The sequence below is a fragment of the Thalassophryne amazonica genome, chromosome 18 (assembly GCF_902500255.1).
Source record: "Thalassophryne amazonica chromosome 18, fThaAma1.1, whole genome shotgun sequence".
Lineage (NCBI taxonomy): Eukaryota > Metazoa > Chordata > Actinopteri > Batrachoidiformes > Batrachoididae > Thalassophryne > Thalassophryne amazonica.
Genome location: NC_047120.1, coordinates 29,888,114 through 29,913,344, shown reverse-complemented (window position 1 = coordinate 29,913,344; position 25,231 = coordinate 29,888,114). Strand labels below are relative to the sequence as shown.

At 41.3% G+C, this 25,231-nt stretch overlaps 1 protein-coding gene across 3 annotated transcripts in view; it reads left to right on the top strand.

Moving 5' to 3' along the window:
- c18h10orf90 (chromosome 18 C10orf90 homolog) overlaps window positions 1-24,979 on the top strand; it is a 56,095-nt gene extending 31,116 nt beyond the window's left edge. The window contains exons 5-11 of one of the 3 annotated variants that reach the window (XM_034193902.1): window positions 2,101-2,238; window positions 4,130-4,248; window positions 4,433-4,610; window positions 10,018-10,081; window positions 12,131-12,221; window positions 24,076-24,159; window positions 24,427-24,979. In XM_034193902.1, the coding sequence (XP_034049793.1) occupies window positions 2,101-2,238; window positions 4,130-4,248; window positions 4,433-4,610; window positions 10,018-10,081; window positions 12,131-12,221; window positions 24,076-24,114 (629 nt within the window). In that variant the 3' untranslated portion in view covers window positions 24,115-24,159; window positions 24,427-24,979. Of the gene's footprint in view, window positions 1-2,100; window positions 2,239-4,129; window positions 4,249-4,432; window positions 4,611-10,017; window positions 10,082-12,130; window positions 12,222-24,075 lie in introns of those variants that run through there. The other 2 variants (XM_034193901.1, XR_004566486.1) reach the window with 2 other exon arrangements.
- Window positions 24,980-25,231: the final 252 nt, after the last annotated feature.

The following is a 25,231-nucleotide window of genomic DNA, read 5'->3' as shown; positions in this document are numbered from 1 at the left end:
ATGGAGGTAACTTTCTCTGCCTGTATTGATTGATTCCAAGAGCTATTGTGTTGCAGCTGTCTAACCAGAGGACCAGCGTGGGTCGCGACTGTTTCGTCCTACTTCCCGTCAGATAAGTGGTTACACAGACGCTGCACGAGTGTGTATTAGAGGTGGAGGTGGCATTCCCACCATTGTTGTTACAGGGTGTACACACACCCACACTTGACTGTCTTTGCTCTTCGCCAGCAGTACCAGATCCGACAGTCGGGGACGGTGATCACCCCCCGCCTCCCAAAAAAGGAAAAAAAAAAAGACTGTGTAGTTCCTCAGTCCAGCGAAAAATCACATCATAAATTTGTCCAGCTTTTCAGCTTTTCATCCTAACAGTTCTTCATTCCCCTTACCAAAAAGTAGTACATGCAAGTATGTTTCAAGTATACTTCCAGTTTACTTTTTATATACTTATCACTACAATTTTTTGGTGAGGGTCCTCCAGACGGCTTACAGCGGAGTGGATTTCTTTTGTGTGTGTGTGTGTGTGTGTGTGTGTGTGTCAGAAAAACAAACTCTGCTATGTTTAGCTAAACGCCGCCCCCAGCAGTGTGAGTGCACGTGGTGGTCGGGGCGTGCAATAGCAAATTTCATATAGCACCAAAATTGTATGCTAAAAAAGAATTATTGCACAGTCAATAAAACACAATGACAAATGGTATGAATAATGTCACGTGACATACAACCCACCAATCAAATGACAACCCAGCTAGCACGGAATGTAACTACAACATTGCTCCATAAGTAACGTTGTGTCCATGTGGTAGCTGCATGGACACAACGTTACTTCTGGAGCAATGAGATTGCAACTTCCCAGCAATGTTGTGCTGGCTGGGAAGGATCCACTCAGCCACTGGCTGAGGCCATGGCTGAGGACAACCCTCGACAAAGACCAAGACGTTCTGGCATCCATTTGGACTATTTCACTGAAGGGAGCCAGTTAAGGTGGTTCAAGCATCTGATGAGTATCCCCCTTGGCCACCTCCTTTTGTGGGTCTTTGGGATAACATCTGAGTACATTTTGAGAATCCAAAGGATGAAACCAACTAGATGTGCCTGGGAGAAAGGACGTCTTAGCTGCCTAATTTAACCTGCTGCCCCCACAACCTAGTCATACAAATGTAGTCCACTAAAAATTGATACATTTTCCATTACCTTTCTTCATTTAACCACATCACCAGTGTGTTATTGCTTGCTAAAACATGCGTCCAATTTGCTGCAGATGTAAAAATTAAACATTTACTACAAGTTTTCTGTGTAGTTCTCATTTGCTGTCATTTGTGAGACATGTATCTTGAAAAAGGAGTTGTGTTTTAGCTTTAGACAATTTAGCAAGCCAGTGTTTGTTAGCATTATAGTTAGCTAACTTGGAACGGGGTCTAGCCTGGTAAACCAGACAAATTCACTTTGCAAATACTATTTGCAATTGTCAAACTGAGGATTACTGAACCTGCACAGTAAAGCCCTACAAATTCTGTCCTGTTAAAATACTTTTATGAACCACATTCAGGATGTAGTGAGTTAGCATAACCGGTACTTTGAGGAATGAATGCTGAATGCTGAATTGTTTTTTTGTTGCTACATTTTTTTAAATCTAAAATTAAATTGTTTCTTTTCTCGAACCAATGTTTTTGACAAGGTTCATCACAAATGAATTATTACCTTCTGAGACATTGTGTTAACAAACAAACCATCAAACAGAAGCAGGTGAAAGATTTAGCTTCTTAGGTAGCTAATTATTTAAATAGCCTTGAAAAGTCACTGTTCAAGTTGAATTAGTCACATGAGGAGGGCAGTTTATCGTGGAAGGGAGTTCAATTCCTCATTCAAGATTTATTTTCTCTGTGTGAAATTATTAATTATTCTTTAATCACATTCATTAAGAGTGTAATCAATTAATTACTGATGTGGCGCTTCAGGCAGCATAATTTAAATTCAGTGTTTCATGTTGTCAACCACCAAGAAAAGTAGGAAATTATGAAACTGTGCTGCAGCACACAGAAGAGAAATGGAAGCTGAAGTGTCATCCCAGCCGTCACTCATGCCAAAGCCATCTTGTTGTTTCAGATCCCGGCTCAAATCAGTCCCCAGAGGATATCCTCGCCCTCAATGCTGCTGCAATCATAGAAAATATCAAACTGCAAAGGCAGCGCAGGAAGAAGAAAAGTGAGAAGGACTCGCCTGCTTCACCCCAGGGAAATACTGGTATTATTACTGCTTTCTTCCTTTGTATGTAAACATAATTTCTCACCTGATAAAACATTGATCTTTCATCCAATTAGCTGAAAATGTTGCAAGCTCAACATTTTGTTTTTAGAGCAGAATTTGGGATTTAATCAGTATGGATACAGTGGAATTCAGTGCCTTATACATATTGCACTTGATTTTAACGAAACCAAATCAACTTATAGGTTATAGGTTAGACAGCAGGGTCTCATGCTTTTTATATTTATTTATTTATTGTGATACCGTCACTAAATGCATCACATTTTCATGCAGGAATCAAGTCTAGTTCACTATGTTTAACCCTACCCCTACCCCCAAGCATAACCTTAACCCGTGACCTTAACTATGACACCCCCCCCCCCCCCCCCATCTCACACCCAAACTTTGAGATATCATCACAAATTTATTTCACTATACCATCATGAAATTATTTTGTGATACCATGACGGAAATGTCATTTTTGTGGGAGTATCATGAAATTATTTTGTGATGGTATAGATAGATCATAGGTGTCAAACCAATTCCAGATAGGGCCAAGGGTGTGTAGGTTTTCTTTGGAACCACCCACTCCACCAAGTGATTTCATTGATGAACTCATCCCATCTGCTCAAAGTGATGTTGAAATCACCTGGTGGAGTTGGTGGACACAAAGCAAATCTGCACTCTCTTGGCCCTTTCTGGAATCGGTTTGACACCTATTGTATAGATTAAATCACTTTTCATGATACTATCACAAACTGGGGTGAGATCACGTTGTCCTTAGATGACCCAAAAACACAATCAGGATGTTCCCAAAAACAAAAAATAAGAAGATGTTCATGGTGGCATTCAATATGTTTTCATTAAACCACATAACAACATATAAACGACTTAATTTTCAAAAGTATTCCATCGGAATAACATTTTAAGTCACAACAAATCCATGTGCACCTTAAATTTTAAAGAGTTTTAAATTCAAAATGGCTCGTTAACATGCACTTACAATCACCATAGTGACAAACAACATAATTAATAATAAATAATAATCTTCACATTGTATTTTGAAGAATATTTTAAACGCCATCTTGAATACCTGGCTTAGGTGGCCATGTTGGACGCCATTTTGAATTTTTAAACTCATAAATGAAATAATTTAGGCACAAAATCATTTGTTGTGACCTAAGATAGTTTTCTCATGAAACAGTGTTGGAAATTATACCTTTTATATGTTGTTATAATGCTTTTTAATGAAGGAAAAAAATATTTTGGCAGCCATTTTAGATGGGCATTGAATACAAGGAGTTGAAAAAAGAGTAGAATGAACATAAAGCTCGTTTCTGTGATATTTTCATCCGTCATCTTGTATAATCCATTGATGTGGTGTTTTGGGGTGAAAAATCATGTTGGATGTCTATTATTGTAAATACATGTTTCTTTAAATAACTCTATATAAGGGATTTTTTTTTTTTCTTGTGCATTGAAATTGAATATTTATTGCTATGATTGCTTCAAACTTTCAAGTGACTCTGTTGTTGTCCAGACAGTCTCTGTGGCATTGATTCTGAATCATTCAGTAGTAGTAGAGTGGATGACTTGCTGTCAATTCCTTAAACAAGATGGAGACCCAAAGTACTTGTTACTGGCTGGTTCAGCCAATGACAATGTCCACTGTAGTTCTTTTTCTTTTCTGTGTTTGAATCTGTCTTGAGGTGAGTTTTTATTTTTGGGAACATCCTGAGTTAGTTTTGATGTGGTTCTCTGAAGTGGGTGGGGATGGGATGGGTGCAGAGTGGGTGGTCCCTAGCTCCTCTACAGATGTGCAGCCAAGGAGGCCGGGTATAAATGGAAATAAATAAATAAATAAAATAACAGCTTTTCTCTGCTTTGGTAGAAAAATCTACAAAGACAAATCCTCATCAGAAATCAATCGAACACCAAGAGCGGCCTCGCTCTGACTTTGGCCCATTGAGACCCGACCCTGAAAATCTGGCTGAAAATATTTCTCTACAGGTAAGTTCAAAGCACAAGTTAATAACCAACACAAAACTGGGCATAATGCTGCTAAAATATATAATATCTATCATGTATTGCTGTGAAAATAATGAATTGTACTGCCACAGAATCCCAGAACTTGGGTTCTCCATTTGGGAGACTGGAGTAGAAAGTGATTTGTGGGTATTCTGAGTTTTGGCAGGAAGCATTACGGAGGTCCAGACCGGACTTCATCATCCGCTCCCAGGGCAGAGTGAGAAAGCTAGAGAGGAGAGCGCAGGAGAGGCGAGTGCTGATGGACTCCACTGAGCCACACAAACAGACAGATGCTGATCTGAGGCTGAGCAAAGTCCACAGCACCAAGTCGAAAATCCTGAACGGTACGCCAAACATACTCATCCACTCTACTGTCCGTTGTCTCTGTGCACCTGCAGTGGTGTTTTGTCAAATTCACAACAAAAACAGAAAAAGTAACACTCAGGTAGACAATTTACTTACTTTTCTTTTTTATTCTGGACATTGTCAGAGTTTACTCAAACCATAAGTAAGAAAACATTGGTTTGTATAAGCATTTGTGGCCTATAAGATTGCGACACATCTGGTGGAATAATCAGATGGATTCATAAAATAGCTGGATGAAGGTGTTTGGCAACACTGTTTCAGGAAAACAAAGGTCCAAATTTTAGATTCCTGGTATTTCAAGTCTTACTACAGTATTATAGTTTGAGATTTGTACTCTAACCAGTGACCTACGGTGACAACTGGAGGTATTTGGGAAGAGGGGACCCCTGGAATGGCATTACGTCAAAAGAACAGTGTTTTTAGCAAGCAGGGGTGCCGAAAAGGAGAGAATGAGGATGATTCTAGGGGCCCATGATTGACAGGGGCAAAGAGAGGCAATTAATAATACTACCTAATACCTAATACAATTATAAAACTGGCAAAATAATATGGGGGGGGAGTAAGATTTCTTTTCATGGGCCCAAAATCTCTGGCGGTGCCCCCGTTAGGTGTACTACTTGGATTGTGAGAGAACACCAACTATGACATCTTGGCCTACTTTCAAGAGGTGGAGATGAACAGGTGGATGGTCTTTCGGGGTGGTTGCCAGTGAGGAACCAAGGTAGTTCCAAGTTGGAATGGACATGTTATTTTCAAACCAACGTAGTTGGGATTTTCACACCCAGCAACCACGCTATCGAAGTCGCAGGTTTGGTAGTCAATTGTGTGACCACACGCAACTCAGTCTTAAAATGCAGCCTGGTCAAGCACAGTGTTGGCACATTCCGATCTTGAGGCAGCAGAATTCATCCATACCATAGACCACCAAAAACCTGGTCTAAAGTGGAGCACAGAGCTTTTCTTCTATTTGTATGGTGCAGTTCTCAGATACAGTTGTATGTAAAAGTTTAGGCACCCCTGATAATTTTCATGATTTTCCTTTATAAATCAGTGGTTGTCTAGATCAGAAATTTCAGTTAAATCTATCATATAGCAGATGAATACACTGATATTTGAGAAGTGAAATGAGGTTTATAGAATTTACAGAAAGTGTGCAATAATTCTTTAAATAAAATTAGGCAGGTGCATAAATATGGGCACCCCAACAGAAAAAATACATCAATATTTAATAGATCCTCCTTTTGCAGAAATAACAGCCTCTAAACGCTTCCTACAGCTTCCAGTCTGGTTGAAGGTATTTTGGACCATTCTTCTTTACAAAACATCTCCAGTTCAGTCAGGTTTGTTGGTTTCTGAACATGGACAACCCGCTTAAAATCACACCACAGATTTTCAATAATATTCAGGTCTGGGGACTGAGATGGCCATTCCAGAACATTGTACTTGTTCCTCTGCATGAATGCCTTAGTAGATTCTGAGCAGTGTTTAGGGTTGTTGTCTTGTTGAAAGATCTGGCCCGGTGCAACTTCTACTTTGTCACTGATTCATGAACATTGTTCTCAAGAATCTGCTGATATTGACTGTAATCCATGTGACCCTCAACTTTAATAAGATTCCCAGTACCTGCACTGGCCTCACAGCCACACAGCATGATGGAACCACCTCCAAATTTTACTGTCGGTAGCAAGTGTTTTTCTTGGAATGCTGTGTTCTTTTTCAGCCATGCATACCGCCCCTTGTTATGTCCAAATAACTCAACTTCAGTTTCATCAGTCCACAGCACTTTATTCCAAAATGAAGCTGGCTTGTCCAAATGTGCTTTAGTATACCTCATGTGACTCTGTTTGTGGTGTGTATGCAGAAAAAGCTTCCTCTACATTACAGCATCTCCTTGTGCAAAGTGCGCTGTATAGTTGAACGATGCACAAAGACACTATCTGCAGCAAGATCATGTTTTAGGTCTTTGGAGCAGGTCTGTGGGTTGACTATGACTGTTCTCACCATCCTTCTACTCTAGATGGTCACATCAAGATAGGGCCCACACTGTTTCAAAATTAAAAACAGTGCCTTGCAAATATGTAGCACTTAGGAGCACTGTTTAATATTTTGAATGTTTAACTTGTATGTTTATTTATAAACTGTCATGCGTCAAACTAATTTCAGTCTAAATCTGTGATAGTGAGCACTTCTCCTTTGCTGAGATAATCCATCCCACCTCACAGGTGTGCCATATCAAGATGCTGATTAGACACCATGATTAGTGCACAGGTGTGCCTTAGACTGTCCACAATAAAAGGCCACTCTGAAAGGTGCAGTTTTATCACACAGCACAATGCCACAGATGTCGCAAGATTTGAGGGAGCGTGCAGTTGGCATGCTGACAGCAGGAATGTCAACCAGAGCTGTTGCTTGTGTATTGAATGTTCATTTCTCTACCATAAGCCGTCTCCAAAGGCGTTTCAGAGAATTTGGCAGTACATCCAACCAGCCTCACAACCGCAGACCACGTGTAACCACACCAGCCCAGGACCTCCACATCCAGCATGTTCACCTCCAAGATCGTCTGAGACCAGCCACTCGGACAGCTGCTGAAACAATCGGTTTGCATAACCAAAGAATTTCTGCACAAACTGTCAGAAACCGTCTGAGGGAAGCTCATCTGCATGCTCGTCGTCCTCATCGGGGTCTCGACCTGACTCCAGTTCGTCGTCGTAACTGACTTGAGTGGGCAAATGCTCACATTCACTGGCGTTTGGCACGTTGGAGAGGTGTTCTCTTCACGGATGAATCCCGGTTCACACTGTTCAGGGCAGATGGCAGACAGCGTGTGTGGCGTCGTGTGGGTGAGCGGTTTTCTGATGTCAATGTTGTGGATCGAGTGGCCCATGGTGGCAGTGGGGTTATGGTATGGGCAGGCGTCTGTTATGGACGAAGAACACAGGTGCATTTTATTGATGGCATTTTGAATGGACAGAGATACCGTGACAAGATCCTGAGGCCCATTGTTGTGCCATACATCCAAGAACATCACCTCATGTTGCAGCAGGATAATGCATGGCCCCATGTTGCAAGGATCTGTACACAATTCTTGGAAGCTGAAAATGTCCCAGTTCTTGCATGGCCGGCATACTCACCGGACATGTCACCCATTGTGTTGGGAAAGTGTAGGAACACGGACCCACAACAGGGGGCGCAAATGAACGGACAATGGAGGAAGTCAAATAACAATGCTTTACTGTTGTGAAACGCGCACAACAAACACAACTGTTTACAATGTCCAAGAATAAGCCGAATTCCAACGGTGTTGTGTGGGCAGGCTCGAAGATAGGAGACGTCTGTCCAAGTCGAACCGGAACCACCCGATTTCCTCCGCCACCGAACCCCGGGAATACTGGAGCCGCCAAGTCCCGAACTCCCAGGTGGCCACTGCCTCCGCTCGTCGGATCCGGTACTGCTGGCGAGGAACAGAAACAGTCAGATGTGGGTGCGTCTGCACCCAGCAGCACGTAGGGTGGAAACACCACCTCCACCTCTCGTCAGAAAAATACTGTAGTGTAGGAATGTGAGTACTTATCCAATAAAGTCCAATACAGTCTCCAGCTGTCCTACACACAAGCAACAAAGTATTATTGTCAGACGATAACACAATTGGCTGAGTACATTACCTCCTTGGTAGAGCGATATCTCGGCAAAGAGGTGGAGATGACGTCTTGCTGATATACTGATGCTGATCAGATGAGTGGTGACAGCTGTCATAGGTGATGAGCGTCAGCTGTCACCCTGGCTACTCCTGTTAGGCGGCAGCGCCCTCTGGTGCCTGGAGCCCGCACTCCAGGCAGGGTGCCCTCTGGTGGTGGTGGGCCAGCAGTACCTCCTCTTCTGGCGGCCCACACAACAGATTGAGCATGTTTGGGATGCTCTGGACTGGCGTATACGACAGTGTGTACCAGTTCCTGCCAATATCCAGCAACTTCACACAGCCATTAAAGAGGAGTGGACCAACATTCCACAGGCCACAATTGACAACCTGATCAACTCTGTACGAAGGAGATGTGTTGCACTGCATGAGGCAAATGGTGGTCACACCAGATACTGACTGGTATCCCCCCCCCAATAAAACAAAACTGCACCTTTCAGAGTGGCCTTTTATTGTGGACAGTCTAAGGCACACCTGTGCACTAATCATGGTGTCTAATCAGCATCTTGATATGGCACACCTGTGAGGTGGGATGGATTATCTCATCAAAGGAGAAGTGCTCACTATCACAGATTTAGACTGGTTTGTGAACAATATTTGAGGGAAATGGTGATATTGTGTATGTGGAAAAAGTATGAGTTCATCTCATACAAAATGGGAGCAAAACCAAAAGTGTTGCGTTTATATTTTTGTTGAGTGTATAATATCTTTGGTTTTGAAGTCTTGGATAATAGAGCTGCAAAGATTAATCAATTAATCAAATAATTATTAAATTCAACACCAACTATTTTGATAGTCAATTAACAGAGTGCAAATTCTGTGATTTCATCTGCTTTTATGTGATTATGTATGTTTTTAAATTACTGCTTTCTTTCCTCCTCTCTTGACAGTAAACAAACAGAAGTTTGGTTTGTGGACAAAATGAGACACTTGAGGACATCATCTTTTGCTTTGGGAAACATATATAATAATGATGATGATAATGATAATAATAATAATAAGAAGAAGAAAGAACATATTATTACATAATAATATATTACTATAATATATTACAATAATTATATGTAATAATAATGGTGATTATTATTATTATTATTATTATGATTATTATTATTATTACCATCATTATTTTCCTTCCATATATTTTTTGCAGTTTATATAATTTATATATTGATTTTTTTTATTTTGAACTTAATAGGACAATACAATGAATTAGAAGTGATTGCTTTGACATGTGGAAAATTTAGGTCATATTTTTTCACACCTCTTACAGACTATGAAATTCATAGGTGAACTTTAATTACGATGAATAAATAATGACAGTAACTGCTAATTAAATCTACACTCTGCAGTTTCAGAAAGATTGCAGGGCTGTAATTAACTAGAAACATGACGAACAAAGTTTTGTATGATGAGATTTCCTTTATTGTGAAAAGCTTCACCTGACAACAAACAACAGGTTTCAAAGAACCAACAGGGGTTTTACGGTTCTTGCTGCCCTCTACTGGCTATAGTAAGAAGTTACAGCACTAATAAGTGAAGGTTCCAGTGATTTCACTTAAAAAAGAAAATTTAAGCATTGGTTTATTTGATAATTTTCTTGGAGCTTTACGTGTGCTCCACAGTCAACAGACTTTCAATCCTTTGCATTAACTGATACTGAACTTGCACACATTAATCTTTTCCAGATAACTTGAGGAAACTCACATTTGAAGCCAGCACTGGGAAAGAGACGCAGCTTATAACAAAGCGGTGAGTTCCATCTCCCTCTTCTTTGAGAAGCACTGATCCTGATCATCTGGATCTGTTTCCCATAAGAAAGCACATCCTGGATCAGTCGCACCTCCTCTGCTGCTCCTGAGGATTTTCTACCTTGGCCACTTTGTTTTTCTTCCTGGCAGATCCACTTATTGATGAGGAGGAGGTGTTATACTGAGGTGTTGGATCTGGCGACATGTGGAGTAAACAGTGTTGTATATAGAGCAGTGCAGCGGTGAATAATGTCTAAGTGAATGATCTTGCCTGATGCCTCCATGCATTTCAAATTTCTGGGCCTTGGGTAATTTTGGAAACAGTGTTTTAGATTCACAGGATCTTTAAAAAGTTTTTGAAAACTTTATTTCTTCCTACACACTGTGGACGCTGTGCAGTATGACTTCTTCGCAATGAATTCTGGCATCCATCAGAGATGTGTACAGGTGCTGCATAGAGTCATGGAGCCCATTCAATTTTGGGAATAACCTTGTTGTGTCTGATGATTTGCGGAGTTAATGCTGGATTTTATGGTCGCAAACTGAGGTCTAAAAAGGAGTTTTACCGTAATCCAGCATTAACGTCCACAAATCATCAGACACAAGGGGGTTATTCCCTAAATTTAATGGGCTCCATGACTCTACGCAGCACCTGTACACATCCCTGATGGATGCCAGAATTCATTGCGAAGACGTCATACTGCACAGCACCCACAGTGCGTAGTAAGAGATAAAGTTTTCAAGAAAGTTCCAAACTAATTCCATCGTTTGGATGGTTCATTTTGTTTATTTGGTTTATACTGGCCACTTTCCGAATTGTTGTGAAAGGGTGTGGTGGACTCGTCAAAGCTTACCGTAGCAACAGCGTCTTCATGCCAAACTGGAAATTCTGTGAGCAGACCCACAGATTTCTCCATCTCGTCAGCTACACTGATTTATTCTATATCAGAATCCACATAAATATTTTCGTATGGTAGCTTAAATCCACGCATTTCGGCATCGTCATTGCTGTACTAGTTTGTCTCGCTCTCAGCTGACAGTGCCATTATTGACATCTGCGTAGCAATACGGTCATGGTGCAGAATAATACATCAAATGTGAAACGGTTGAATATTTTGCCACTGTCAACGTGATATTTTATGGTCTGAAATCTTACATGATGATCCAATCAGATTTGCAGAACAAATGTAATTGGATTAGAATTTGACCTTGGTGGTGACGAAATTTCTCTTGACCTTGACTTTGCGGATAATGCTGCGATCTTTATGGAATCAGTGGATACCCTGATTGCATTGTTTGAGAAGCTGAATGAGCTATCTGAGCCTCTTGGTTTGCCACGGTCCTGGATCCATAGTAAGCTCCAGGCTTCTTGTGATGGCCTGAAAGATGGTGTTTATGTGGACAGAGGTGTTTAGTGATCCTGATATCTCTGGGCAAGAACAAAACTCAAAGTGTTCAGGGTCTTGGTGCTTTCAGGCTTAAGGTATGGTTGTAATTCCATAACTGATGGTAATCATTGGATGTCTCTGGTATGGGTTTGGAAAATCCTTGTGTACCTCTGGAATGACTTTGTGTCAGATGAACAGTTATGGAGACTCAGATGAGGTGTACACTGCTTCAGTTGTCAGGGATTGTCAGCTATGACACTGTGGCCAAGTAGCAAGACTGTCTGCACGATCTAGGTGGCTACTTTTTGGGAGATGGTAAATGGACTGTACCGTATTCCCATTTTTCACCCCTTCACGCACACACTTGCACATGCACACCGGGAGAAACTTGGGTATTAAGGACCTTGCAGAAGTGCCTTTAATAGAGTCTGCAGTGTAGGCCATCATCTATCAGTGATAGACGACGATGGACTGCTGGTCTACGTGGGTGGTTTCTTTTAGGCTTAAATCTTGCTTTGAGTGGGAAAAATCAGCGCAGGTGGGACTTCGAGGATGTTTAACATGAAATCCCGACTACACGTTACTATAAAAGGTCAATTAAAACAATTCTGCTCAATATGATTAGTGAAAAAAAATCAACAACATGACTTTATTTAATACAGCACGATTCCAGAGGTGAAGAAGAAAAAAGAGGAAGAGAAGAAGAGGGAAGTCCATACAACCAACAGACAGCGAGTTCAGCTTTTCGGAAAGGTAATTTTTAACATTTCTATTTTCTAAAGTGAATATTATTTGTAGAATCCTGCTCCGCTGTTCGTTTCTTCCACAAAACGCACTTGTTTTGATCTCGCCGAGGTTGAAAAAAATGCACTGAATTAAAATACTGAACTGCAAAATCCCTGAAAATAAAACCCCAGGGTTAGTAATAAATAATATAAATAAGTAAAAAATAAATAAATAAATAAAATAAGTGGAAAATGGTGAGCCACGGCACTAACAAGTGCTTACATGAGACACTGAACAGAACATTAATTGTGTATGTGACCCACAGGCAATTGAGCAAGTAATAACACACCTTTTCTCCTACAGGCTCAATTAAACCTGGCAAAGGGTGAAACATTTTGCGTTAATGGAGACCACTAACGGGCTTGTTCTTGTTTTGTGGTGTGAGGATGGAGATTTAAATTTGAACTTTGTTATAGTTAATTAAAAACACTGACAGTGAATCTGACACAGGAGCATGAAGTTTGGATAATTATCCAAAAACCTTCAGTTTTGTGATATTAATGTCAATCGCAATCACACAATGGTTCAAGGGATGTTATATTGTCCACCACATTGAAGGTCTTCTGTCCCTGGAGTTTTTGTAGAACTAATATGGGTACTAGAGGTCATCACCTATGCCTTACATGTTTTGAAAATTAATTCTTCATAAATCACTGATTCCAAAAAGCATGGCTGTGTCTCAGTTCAGGGGCTGCATCCTTCGGAGGCTGCATTTGTCATAGTGGTGCAACAATGCTGAAGGCTCCCTGGAATGCAGCCTTATTTCCCCCAGAAACGAAGGATACGAGGTCTGTTAGAAAACTATCCGACCTTTTTAGTTTTTGCAAAAACCATATGGATTTGAATCATGTGCACTTGCATCAGCCAAGCTTGAACCTTCGTGCGCATGTGTGAGTTTTTTCACACCTGTCGGTTGCGTCATTCACCTGTGAGCACGCTTTGAGTGAGCAATGGTCCAGCCCTCTCGTTGGATTTTTATTGTGAGGAAAATGTCTGAACGATTTGGAGCTTTACTGCATCAAATCTTTCCAGAAATTGTGAGAGACAGCCAGGTGGAAACCATTCGGAAGATTCACACGGCTTTCAGGGATGATTCTATGGGGATCACACAGATTAGGGAGTGTTACAACCGGTTTAAAGACGGCGCACAATGGCGGAGGGCGCGCCGCGCTCCGAGCGGCGATCGACAGGCTGAAACGACCACATCATTTCCAAACTGAACGCTGTGTTGATCCGGGACATCGTCTGACTACTACAGAAATGGCAGAAGAGGTGGACATAGCACTTTTTCGGCACATTCCACTGTTACAGGAGTTTTTGTCATGGAAAGAGGAGCGGAGGAATTCGCCACGGAGCCGCTAATGGCGCGGGACAAAAGCACCTCCATGTTGGTCTCACAGGACATGTTGTAACATGCCCAGCTCTTGCACCATTCGAAAGATTCAGACGGCTTTCGGTGGCTTTTCAGTCGTGTGACTATCCGAGAAATTGTGGACGAGCTGGACATGCCACAACATGTCCTGTGAGGCTTCATCACGGCGTTGCTTTTGTCCCGCGTCATTAGCGGCTCCGTCCCAACGCGCAAATTCCTCCGCACGTCTTTAAAAAAGGTCGGATAGTTTTCTAACAGACCTCGTACAACAGGCATTTCCTTTACAGCCCAAAAAATCCCATCAGTCAACAGTTGGTAAATTAAAAAAAACAAAAGCACAATGTCAAGCAATGTCAAACATAATGTACAATTTATAAATAAATAATGCTTATCAGTAAAGTATAAATAGTATTGAAAAATGATTACTAAATTGTAGGTTATGCTTGTTACCCTAGCTTGTCACATGCCACTGACGTGGTACCTAGGTGACATGGGGGTTGGGATAAGCTAGACCATCTCATTTCAGAATGGTTGGTTTCACCTCCACTGTCTCGGAAGGCTAGATTTTCCTAGAAAGCAGCCTTCGAAGGATGCAGCCCCTGACTGAGACACAGTTTCTTGGCTTTTTTCCAGTTTTGCCCAAAGTTGAACCAATTTCTCCTTGAATAACATGCAACCCTTCCTATAGATGAAGATGTCCTCTGACTCACCCCTCTCCCCTCCCCCAGACAGGACACCAGTCCATTGTAGGTCCATTTACTTGAGCGAGGTCTGGAAGACGGGAGATTAGGCCAACCGGTGACAGTATCCTGAGAGCAAGCAGCAGAAGCGTTATCAGCAAACACAAGCAGAGGATCAGAGCACAGGGGAGAGAATAACTAATATGCAGGAAGCACACTGAGTACAGTGAATGAACCAGGATCATAATACATGGAAAATACTTTCAAACCGACTAACCAGAGACTGGAATCGAACACCAGAAATGCTACCCATGAGTCCATGACTAATATTGCAGCATGTTCCAAACAGAAAAACTCTTGACCAAGTGTTTCTTGGTTACAGTACAATCTCTTTCTGCTGCCATTTGAGTGCACCACCAACACACCTGAAGCATGACCAGACCTCCTTTTAAGTACAGGTCAAAATCTTCCCAGTACTTCAAAATTGAATTTGAAGTCCCAGTACTTCAAATTGTACGATACACTGTGTGACTCGGATGATAGTCACCGACTTAAAATGATAGCTTTGGTACAAGGTCTCTCTGGAGAAATACCACTTCATTGTTTTGGCTAATTACTACATCACTTATCATTTATTCTTCATTAGTAGTAGTATTAATACTACTACTAGCAGAGGTACCCATACTGGCCCAGGTGAAGAGTGGTTACCAAATTTTAAACTTTTTAAAAATAAATAAAATAATTAATCTCATCATCGGAATCAGTTCATCAGTGTTGTGGTTTTAGGCTGTGATTACTTCTCATTTTATTGTTCCATGTTCTGTATTGTATTAACTTTGAATGCTCAAGGCCATGATTCCACACAATCTGATACCATAGGTGGCAGTGTGCCCCTCGAAAGCTGGTTTGCGATTCACCAATAAACATAAAGAAGAAGTTTTGTTTTTATGTATTTATAGGTTTTAAGTTTATTTTTAAACTGTGACTGATGTGACCAAGACTAGAGTATTTCATAGCGATGGTAACTCCTAATGTTAGCATAACTAAATGGCTCCTTTGTGATTATTTTATTACAAATATTTGTAATAAAATAAACACATTGTGCATAGGTTTAGGTCATTCTATTGTAGATTTAATACAGCAAGTTATTGTTTATAAGGCTGTGTTATTTATTTCTCCCCAAGTGTAATTTACAGGTGTTTAAAATCGATTTTAAAATTTCTGATTCACTGTGCCCCGGACACTAATTCACTGAGCAGAGTGAATCAGTGTCCGGGGCACAGTGAATCAACTTAGAATATAATGACAAAACACATGATTATAAAGATTTCTTCAAAATTATTAAATACGAGGTCTGTGAGAAAAGAATCCGACCTTTTTATTTTATGCAAAAAATATATGGATTTGATTAATATATTTTTACGTCAGCCAAGCTTGAACCCTCGTGCGTATGCGTGAGCTTTTCCACGCCTGTCGGTTGCATCATTCGCCTGTGGGCCGTCTTTGAGTGAGCACTGGTCCACCCCTCTCGTCGTTGTTTCATTGTGAGGAAATGGCGGAATGATTTGGGCTTTTTCTCCATCAGAATTTTTTCAGAAACTGTTAGAGACAGGCAGCTGGAAACCATTCGAAAAATTTATCTGGCTTTCGGTGAAAATTTTACGGGCTTCACAGAGAATAAGGAGTGTTACTACAGCTTTAAGGACTGCCCACAATGGCGCACGGTGCGCCGTGCTCCGAGCCGCCATCGAGAGGCAGAAACCACCACATCATTTCTAAACGGATCACTGTGTGGAGCCGGAACCGTCGTGTGCAATTTCTCTGGTTATCACAAGAGCTGGACATCAGCCATTTTCTGACTTTTAACAAGAGATTTTGTCATGAAAAGCCGTGTGGAGGCTTCACGCGTCACGACCGATTCGCTGATGGAGCGAGACAAAGGAACACCTCCGTTTCGGAGTGTTAAAGGACAAGTTGGGACAAGCCCAGCTCTCCACAATTTCTCTTATACTCACTTGACTGGTAAGCACTGAAAGCCGAGATAGGCATGTCCCAACTTGTCCTCTGGCACTCCGAAACGGAGGTGTTCCTTTGTCTCGCTCCATCAGCGAATCGGTCGTGACGCGCGAAGCCTCCGCACAGCTTTCCATGACAAAATCTCTTGTTAAAAGTGAAATCTGCCGGAAAATGGCTGATGTCCAGCTCTTGTGATAACCAGAGAAATTTCACACGACGGTCCCAGCTCCACACAGCGATCTGTTTAGAAATGATGTGGTGGTTTCTGCCTCTCGATGGCGGCTCGGAGCGCGGTGCTCCGTGCGCCATTGTGGGCCGTCCTTAAAGCTGTAGTAACACTCCTTATTCTCTGTGAAGCCCGTAAAATTTTCACCGAAAGCCAGATAAATTTTTCGAATGGCTTCCAGCTGCCTGTCTCTAACAGTTTCTGAAAAAATTCTGATGGAAAAAAAAGCCCAAATCATTCCGCCATTTCCTCGCAATGAAACAACAATGAGAGGGGTGGACCAGTGCTCACTCAAAGACTGCCCACAGGTGAATGACGCAACCGACAGGCGTGGAAAAACTCACGCATGCGCACGAAGGTTCAAGCTTGGCTGACGTAAAAACATATGAATCCAATCCATATATTTTTTGCATGAAATAAAAAGGTCGGATTCTTTTCTCACAGACCTCGTATATGCTAATGCATATACAAACTATAATCCAGCAAACCAGCTATGTAATGTGTGAGTGTCTTATATAGTGATGTAAGTCCTTTAGAAACTATTATAAATACAACTGTCATAAATTCTGGTCAAACGTGAAAACAGTTGTTTATATACACATATTATAGAAATAATTCATGGAAAAATAAATGCATTAGCTTCAACAAGTAATATTTGTCATCCACTTGATACTAGGGCTTAGTAAATCACTTTCTAGACTGATTCACTGTGTCCCGATTCACTGTGCCCCAGGTGCATGTGACACACAAGTCATGTTATCAAGTAGCTGATAGTTTGGAGAAGACATAACAACTTCAATTTCAATTTATTTTTGTTTATATAGTGCCAAATCACAACAAAGTTGCCTCGAGGCGCTTCACACAAGTAAGGTCTAACCTTACTAACCCCCAGAGCAACAGTGGTAAGGAAAAACTCCCTCTGAGGAAGAAACCTCAACCAGACCACACTCAAGGGGATGACCCTCTGCTTGGGCCATGCTACAAACATAAATTACAGAACAATTCACAAAACGAATATACAGTAGTGTTCAGAATAATAATAGTGCTATGTGACTAAACAGATTAATCCAGGTTTTGAGTATATTTCTTATTGTTACATGGGAAACAAGGTACCAGTAGATTCAGTAGATTCTCACAAATCCACCAAGACCAAGCAGTAGAAAAGGGGGTGTTCACAATAATAGTAGCATCTGCTGTTGATGCTACAAATTCAAAACTGTTATGTTCAAACTGCTTTTTTAGCAATCCTGTGAATCACTAAACTAGTATTTAGTTGTATAACCACAGTTTTTCATGATTTCTTCACATCTGCAAGGCATTAATTTTGTTGGTTTGGAACCAAGATTTTGCTCGTTTACTAGTGTGTTTGGGGTCATTGTCTTGTTGAAACACCCATTTCAAGGGCATGTCCTCTTCAGCATAAGGCAACATGACCTCTTCAAGTATTTTGACATATCCAAACTGATCCATGATACCTGGTATGTGATATATAGGCCCAACACCATAGTAGGAGAAACATGCCCATATCATGATGCTTGCACCACCATGCTTCACTGTCTTCACTGTGAACTGTGGCTTGAATTCAGAGTTTGGGGGTCGTCTCACAAACTGTTTGCGGCCCTTGGACCCAAAAAGAACAGTTTTACTCTCATCAGTCCACAAAATATTCCTCCATTTCTCTTTAGGCCAGTTGATGTGTTCTTTGGCAAATTGTAACCTCTTCTGCACGTCTTTTATTTAACAGAGGGACTTTACGGGGGATTCTTGCAAATAAATTAGCTTCACACAGGCGTCTTCTAACTGTCACAGCACTTACAGGTAACTCCAGACTGTCTTTGATCATCCTGGAGCTGATCAATGGGTGAGCCTTTGCCATTCTGGTTATTCTTCTATCCATTTTGATGGTTGTTTTCTGTTTTCTTTCACGCGTCTCTGTTTTTTTATTTATTTTTGTCCATTTTAAAGCATTGGAGATCATTGTAGATGAACAGCCTATATTTTTTGCACCTGCGTATAAGTTTTCCCCTCTCCAATCAACTTTTTAATCAAACTACGCTGTTCTTCTGAACAATGTCTTGAACGTCCCATTTTCCTCAGGCTTTCAAAGAGAAAAGCATGTTCAACAGGTGCTGGCTTCATCCTAAAATAGGGGACACCTAATTCACACCTGTTTGTTCCACAACATTGCCGAACTCGCTGACTGAATGCCACACTACTATTATTGTGAACACCCCCTTTTCTACTTTTTTTTACTAATAGCTCAATTTCATAGCCTTAAGAGTGTGCCTTTTTAGTCACATAGCACTACTATTATTCTGATCAGTACTGTACAGGAAAAGCTGTTGGTGCACAGGACAGGAGGGTCTGCAGCACAAATACCACACCCATCTCTGGATGGAGCTGCACCTTAAACAGAGAGAAAAACAGAATCAAGCATCAGAAAGACAAGAAATACAGTATAATTTGTCAGCATTAAACAGGAAAAACAGGAAATACTAAGGTGATCGCCGGCCACTAGCCCTAAGCTTCACTAAAAGACCCAGAATATAGGTAAAGTTGAGGCTGCGGCACGCCTCGTTTTCTAAGAAAATGAATTAAAAGAGTGAAAAGCGTAGAGCTATACTATGCCAGTATGCTAGCCATACGAAAGGGAAAATAAGTGCGTCTTAAGTCTGGACTTGAAATAAGAATCTGACTGTTTTATTGACGCAGGGAGATCATTCCACAGAACAGGGGCACGATAAGAGAAAGCTTTGTGACCCGCAGACCTCTTATTCACCCTAGGGACACAAAGTAGTCCTGCACCCTTAGAACGCAAAGCCTGGGCCGGTACGTAAGGTTGAATTAGGTCAGCCAGGTAGGGAGATGTCAGTCCATGAACAATTTTATAGACTAGTAGCAGAACCTTAAAATGTGACCTCACTGGGACAGGAAGCCACTGAAGGGATGCCAAAATGGGTGTAATGTAGTCGAACTCTGCTTTGTGTCAAAAGTCTGGCAGCAGCATTTTGAACCAATTGGAGACCCCTAATGCTGGACTGCGGTAAACCAGAAAATACAACATTGCAGTAGTCTAATCTAGAAGAGATAAATGCATGGAACAGGGTCTCTGCATCAGCCATAGACAGGATGGGACGAATCTTCCCTATATTTCGCAAGTGGAAGAAAGCAGTCCTCATAATATTTCTGATGTGGATGCCAAAGGACAATGTAGGACAGGGGTGGGCAATCATGTGCAATGAAGGGCCGAGACACTGCAGGTTTTCCTTGTTACCAATCACCTCAGCAGGTGATTTAATTGACGATCAGGTGTTTATGTTCAGGGGAAAAGCTCATCAGCAACCCACCTGCTGAGGTGATTGGTTGCAAGGAAAACATGCAGTGTCTCGGCCCTCGCTGCCCATCCCTGATGTAGGATCAAAAATTTACCCCATGGTTCCTCACTTTGTCCGTGTGATGTATGATACATGGGCCAGGCTAAGCGTTAACTGGTCAAATTGATGCCGATGTCTTACTGGACCAAGAACCATCATTTCAGTCTTATCAGGGTTTAAAAGTATGAAGTTTCTCGGCATCCAGCTTCTCACTGATGCAAGGCAATCTTCTATTTTATCTGGATGAGATGACCAGCAGTTATCGGCATGTATAACTGAGTATCATAAGCATAGCAGTGAAAGGTAATCCCAGAATGCAGCAATACGTGCCCAAGGGGTGCTATATAAAGGGAAAAAAGCAGGGGGCCTGACAGACCCCTATGGAACCCCAAATTTCATGTCACTAAGGTTAGAGGTAACCTTAGTAAGCATAACACATGCTCATCATTTGGACTAATAACAATTTGTTGGGCCACCTTTCCTCTGTTGTGAAAAATTACCTTCCATACACAAAATTTACTTTTGATAGGAAAAAAATGACTTCACTTGCCACTTAGTTTTACCCTTAATGTATCCAAAAACAAAACACTAATTTATATGGGGGATATTTTTATGCAAAAAAAAAATGGCATAACCGCTGCAAATATATATGTAGTTTTGCAGATATAGCTACTGATTCACTGTGCCCCATGAGTCATCGTGCCGCTGTTTCCCCTACTGTGTTTTCAAGGAACCTTCAGTTGCTATGACAATTCAGGGCTTCTTGTTCTCAATTATTAAAAATCCATAACAGCATTAAAGCCCTGTCATAACATGACTAAAATTGCGGATCTACAACAATGAAAAATCCAAGTAATGGCCAATTCCAGGTATTTCTACAGTGGATTAATTTCAGATGTCAGGATAATGAGTGTAATAATCCACTAGATGTCAGTGTTTCCAAACATGTGCTTCTCTTGCTTCATTTCTGGAGGTTAGTGAGAAAAGATGAATACAGACCTTGTCACTTTTAACATGTGAAATATTTATTTTGTAATTAGTTTGATTCTGTATGTGCATATTTGTATGATCAGTGGTTAATGATCGCCCACTAAAGAATGGAGTCTGATGTGACTGGATGTTTTGGACTCTGTCTCTCATTACGGACAGAAAATGAAACGTCTCATTGTGTTGATGGGAACAAAAAGGGTGTTCAGTAAGACAGAGTGACGGTGCAGTGTTACCATTCAGACAGAATACATGCCCACACACAGCTGCTCCACCCACACCCATGCTGGATCACACAGAAAAGTGGGGGGGAGCATGTTCAGTTCAGCAGTTCCAAGGACAGGATCTTGAACCCGACTCGGTGTGGGTGAGGGGACAGCTCCTTTTTCTGTGTCATACTCATAGTCATAATAAATTTATGTTATCACATCCACCATATTCACCACATTACTGGACCTGCCAACTGCTTGGAGTCCTGAATGGACACCATCCAGGCAGGCGCTGGTCCATCTCTGACTCTGGAAAGTACCGTCTATCTGCAACAGCCAGGTGAAACATGGGCATCCGTTTGGCCTTTTCCAATTGTTGGGGTTTTCAACACTGAGACGCCTGTCACCTGTTTATCTGAGGGCACTCTGAATATAGTGCTTATAGTGAATATAGTGAAATAAGCATCATTATTGATGCACTAAACATCGAGGACAGAAAAAAAGAGTCTGACACTCTAGTAGTGCAGCAGAAAACTAAATGTTGACACAGGAATCCTATAAATGGTGGTACAACCACCAAAGTTTGCACAAGTACTCCTTAGACGTTACTCTTTTGAAAAAAACCAATTGGCCACTTGAATTGTCAACAGGCGGCCAGGTAGGGGTCAATTGAAGAATTACACAGGGGTCAAAATGGAAAGTTTCTCTAATCATATCAAAAACTACACCACATTTTGTGTCTGGTCATAAAGAGTCCAAAAAAGTATAGTTTGGACTATCTATAAGTAAATGTTCTGGAGTTATGGGGTAGAAACAGCAAGAATGGTGACAAAGGTCAATTTCAGTTTGTACAGGAGTCAAAAGATAAAGTAGCTCCAATTCTGGTAAAAAGTTATGCAAATCATTGGTTTAGTTAATTGGGTTTTAAGAAGAAATAGTTTGCAACTTGTGTCATGCTTAGTTATCACGTTACGGAGTAACATAAGTCACATGTCACAGAATCCAATGGACGTCCACATTTTTGACCTTTAATTTGGAGACCAAACATTCAACACAGTCAAAAATGTTCCTAATAATCCTATTAGCTCAAACAGTAATTTGCACCACTTTTTTTACAAAATTGGAGCAACTGTAACTTTTGGCCCCTGTACAAACTGAAATTGACCTTTGTCACCATTCTTGCTGTAATCACTCCATAACATTCAGTCACATAGTCCAAATGGTGTTGTATCACCATGTGAAGGATTGTTTCAGTTATCTGCCGCACTATAATAGCAACAGAACAGCTATAAAGTCTGCCAATATTTTCTTCATCTTGGGAACACAAGTCTAGCCTGGATCCTGTGTCCATATGACCCGTGGCGGCACATAAGGCTCAATAAGTTCTGTAAAATAAGTGTGCATTCATTCATTTTCTGCAACTTATCCGGGTCTGGATTGCAGAGATAGCAGACCAAGCAGATTGAATCCCAAGGCATTCCCAAGCCACCTGGAAAATATAATCTCTTCAGTGTGTCCTGGGTCTTCCCCGGAGCCCCCTCAACCCAGGCAGTGTGCCAAGGTGCGCACAGGTTGTGTCAAGGCATAGATCAGCGCAACTCAGGAAAGATCAGTTATCCAGCTAGCACGGAACATAACTGCAACATTGCTGGGAGGTTGCAATGTGGTTGTTCCAGAAGTAACGTTGTGTCCACTTTGCTAAAACATCAATACAACATTACTTATGGAGCAACCATATGGAGCAATGTTGTAGCTTCATTCCTTGCTGGTTGGGTAAACGTCCCATCTTTGAACATGTTCTCATTTGCGATGACCTTAGATGCTTTTCATTCAGCTCAGATAGGCCTGCTGCCAGCTTGAGGAGCCTTGGCATCCAATATTCACCCAGAGCACAGAAAAAATATCGAAAAGATATCAAGAATTGAGGAAGGATTGTAGACCAAGTTCATCAGAAGTTACATTGAGTTGTACCATGTTGTTCCTAGGCTGTCCCAAGCCAAGCACAGGTGGAGAGCTCACCGAGCTTGGGATAAAACAAGTTTTCCCAATTTTGCCAGGGAAGACCTTTTTGAGAAAATCAGATGAGGTGTGTCAAGTTGTAGATTGTCCTATTATGGAACCAATCCCAGCCATGGCTTGACCGAAGACCCCAGTGCAGAGAACGATAAAAGTGTGAGTAAAAAACTGGTTTATGGTCCCAGCAGAGATAACCAGCACCAAGCATTTTAGCTACCAAACAAATAACTGTCTTCCAGGCAGTACTTCAGTGCACTATATATCAGTCCAAATCAGCAGTAGTGTATCTCAGAGGCAGAACAAAAGGTTATCCAAAGCACATGCAATGGTCACTACACAGAGTGACAACACATCATGCAAACACTTCCTCTAAGTGCCAGGCAAAAACTCGGGGGGTCAAAAAAGGCAGCAGTGTTGGTCAACAGGTAATTCAAAACACTGTGGAGGCACTGGGGAATAAAATGCAAGAAAACTAGGTGGAACATAGACAATCTGGCAATTCAAGAGCATTTCTACTGTGCTTATAAAGAACCAAGAAAAATTACATGTACAAGTGTAAAGGCATGGGAACACAGAAGTCCAAAACCTGGATGTAAACTTACACTGAGTGAAAACAAAGCAAATGTCAGAAGAAGAGCAGAGCAGTTAGAGCGTTCAACTATGGTGCCGAATGGTTTGAATCTCGCACAGACCAATGACGGGAAAATTCTGTCAACCCAGCAACAAATGGGGATCTGACTCTCTGTAGAGTTGGGGAAGGTGAAGGGTGTGAAGGGAGAGGAGGTGGGCACCACTCTTCATATGTTGTGCCCTGGAAATGGTGGGATACTAACATCCACCGCCCCTACGGCCATCAGGCTATGGGACTACTGTACCTTACCTAAACTGATGTACCCAGTTAAGCAGTGAGTGCTGCCTGAGTATTTGTGTTCTTGTTGTAGAAACTGTTGGATCAGATTCTTCAAAGGAGCGACAGCTGAAGACCTAATGGATGGACAAGATACAACGCAACAACAAACAATCAAGTAAATGTGAATAATTCATACTCTATGTTCTGTAATAATTCATATTCTGTGTTTTGGATTTATGAATTTTGAATTCAGCATGAATATGAATGACCATGGATGCCCATTTTATTATTACAACTGTCCTTAAAATAGTCCCTTCATGTGTAGATGATGCACAGTGAGCATCACAGCTTCTTTACAGACAATGTATTTTGTGTTTCTTCTGCTTTTTTTCCACTGCAAGAACCTGTTTCAGATTAAAGATCCGATATTGCCTTTTCACAGGATCTGAAATAAGCTGTGAGACAGAATCATTCATTAAACCTCACAGGTCCTTCCAGGACATTTTGCAACTGCCGTCCTCATTACGTGGACGAGGACTGAAGCTGGCTCAGCTGCCACCATTCATTTCCAGCTATTAGCAGTAAGATGGAAGAATGTGACCTCTTGTCGTTGGAAATGCTCTGTTAACGGACTGTGGCGATTTGAATGGAGCTTTTGTCTCCATCTTTGTCTCATGATGGAAGGGGTCCGGCTGCAGCACATTTAGATTTCTGTATTTTGATCCAAAGTGAGTTTCACCAGACTGCTGCCATTTAAAGTGATGGAACTGAGATCAAAAGTGAGATGTCTGAATATTTATTCTTTATTTTCTTATTCTGATTTTACTCACTTGTCTTTAAGTCAGAACACTTTTGGGCCAACTGTTCCATCCATCTAATCATGTACTGGACAAGATGGGACATTTATGTATTTGCATATTTGACGAGATTTCTTTTGAATGAAAACATTTTGGAATTTTTAAATGAAGTAAAACAAATGAATTATTAACCTTTGACCAACGTGTTTGCCCTGTTTTTTTGGTTTGCTCTATTGTCAGCACAACATCACTGCTCTAGAGGAGATCTGCAGGGAGGAATGGGCCAAAATACCAGCTACAGTGTGTGCAAAACTGGTGAAGACTTACAGGAAACGTTTAACCTCTGTCATTGCCAACAAAGATTATGTTACAAAGTATTGAGTTGAATGTTTGTTATTGACCAAATACGTACTTATTTTCCACCATAATTACCTCCGCCAAGGAGGTAAT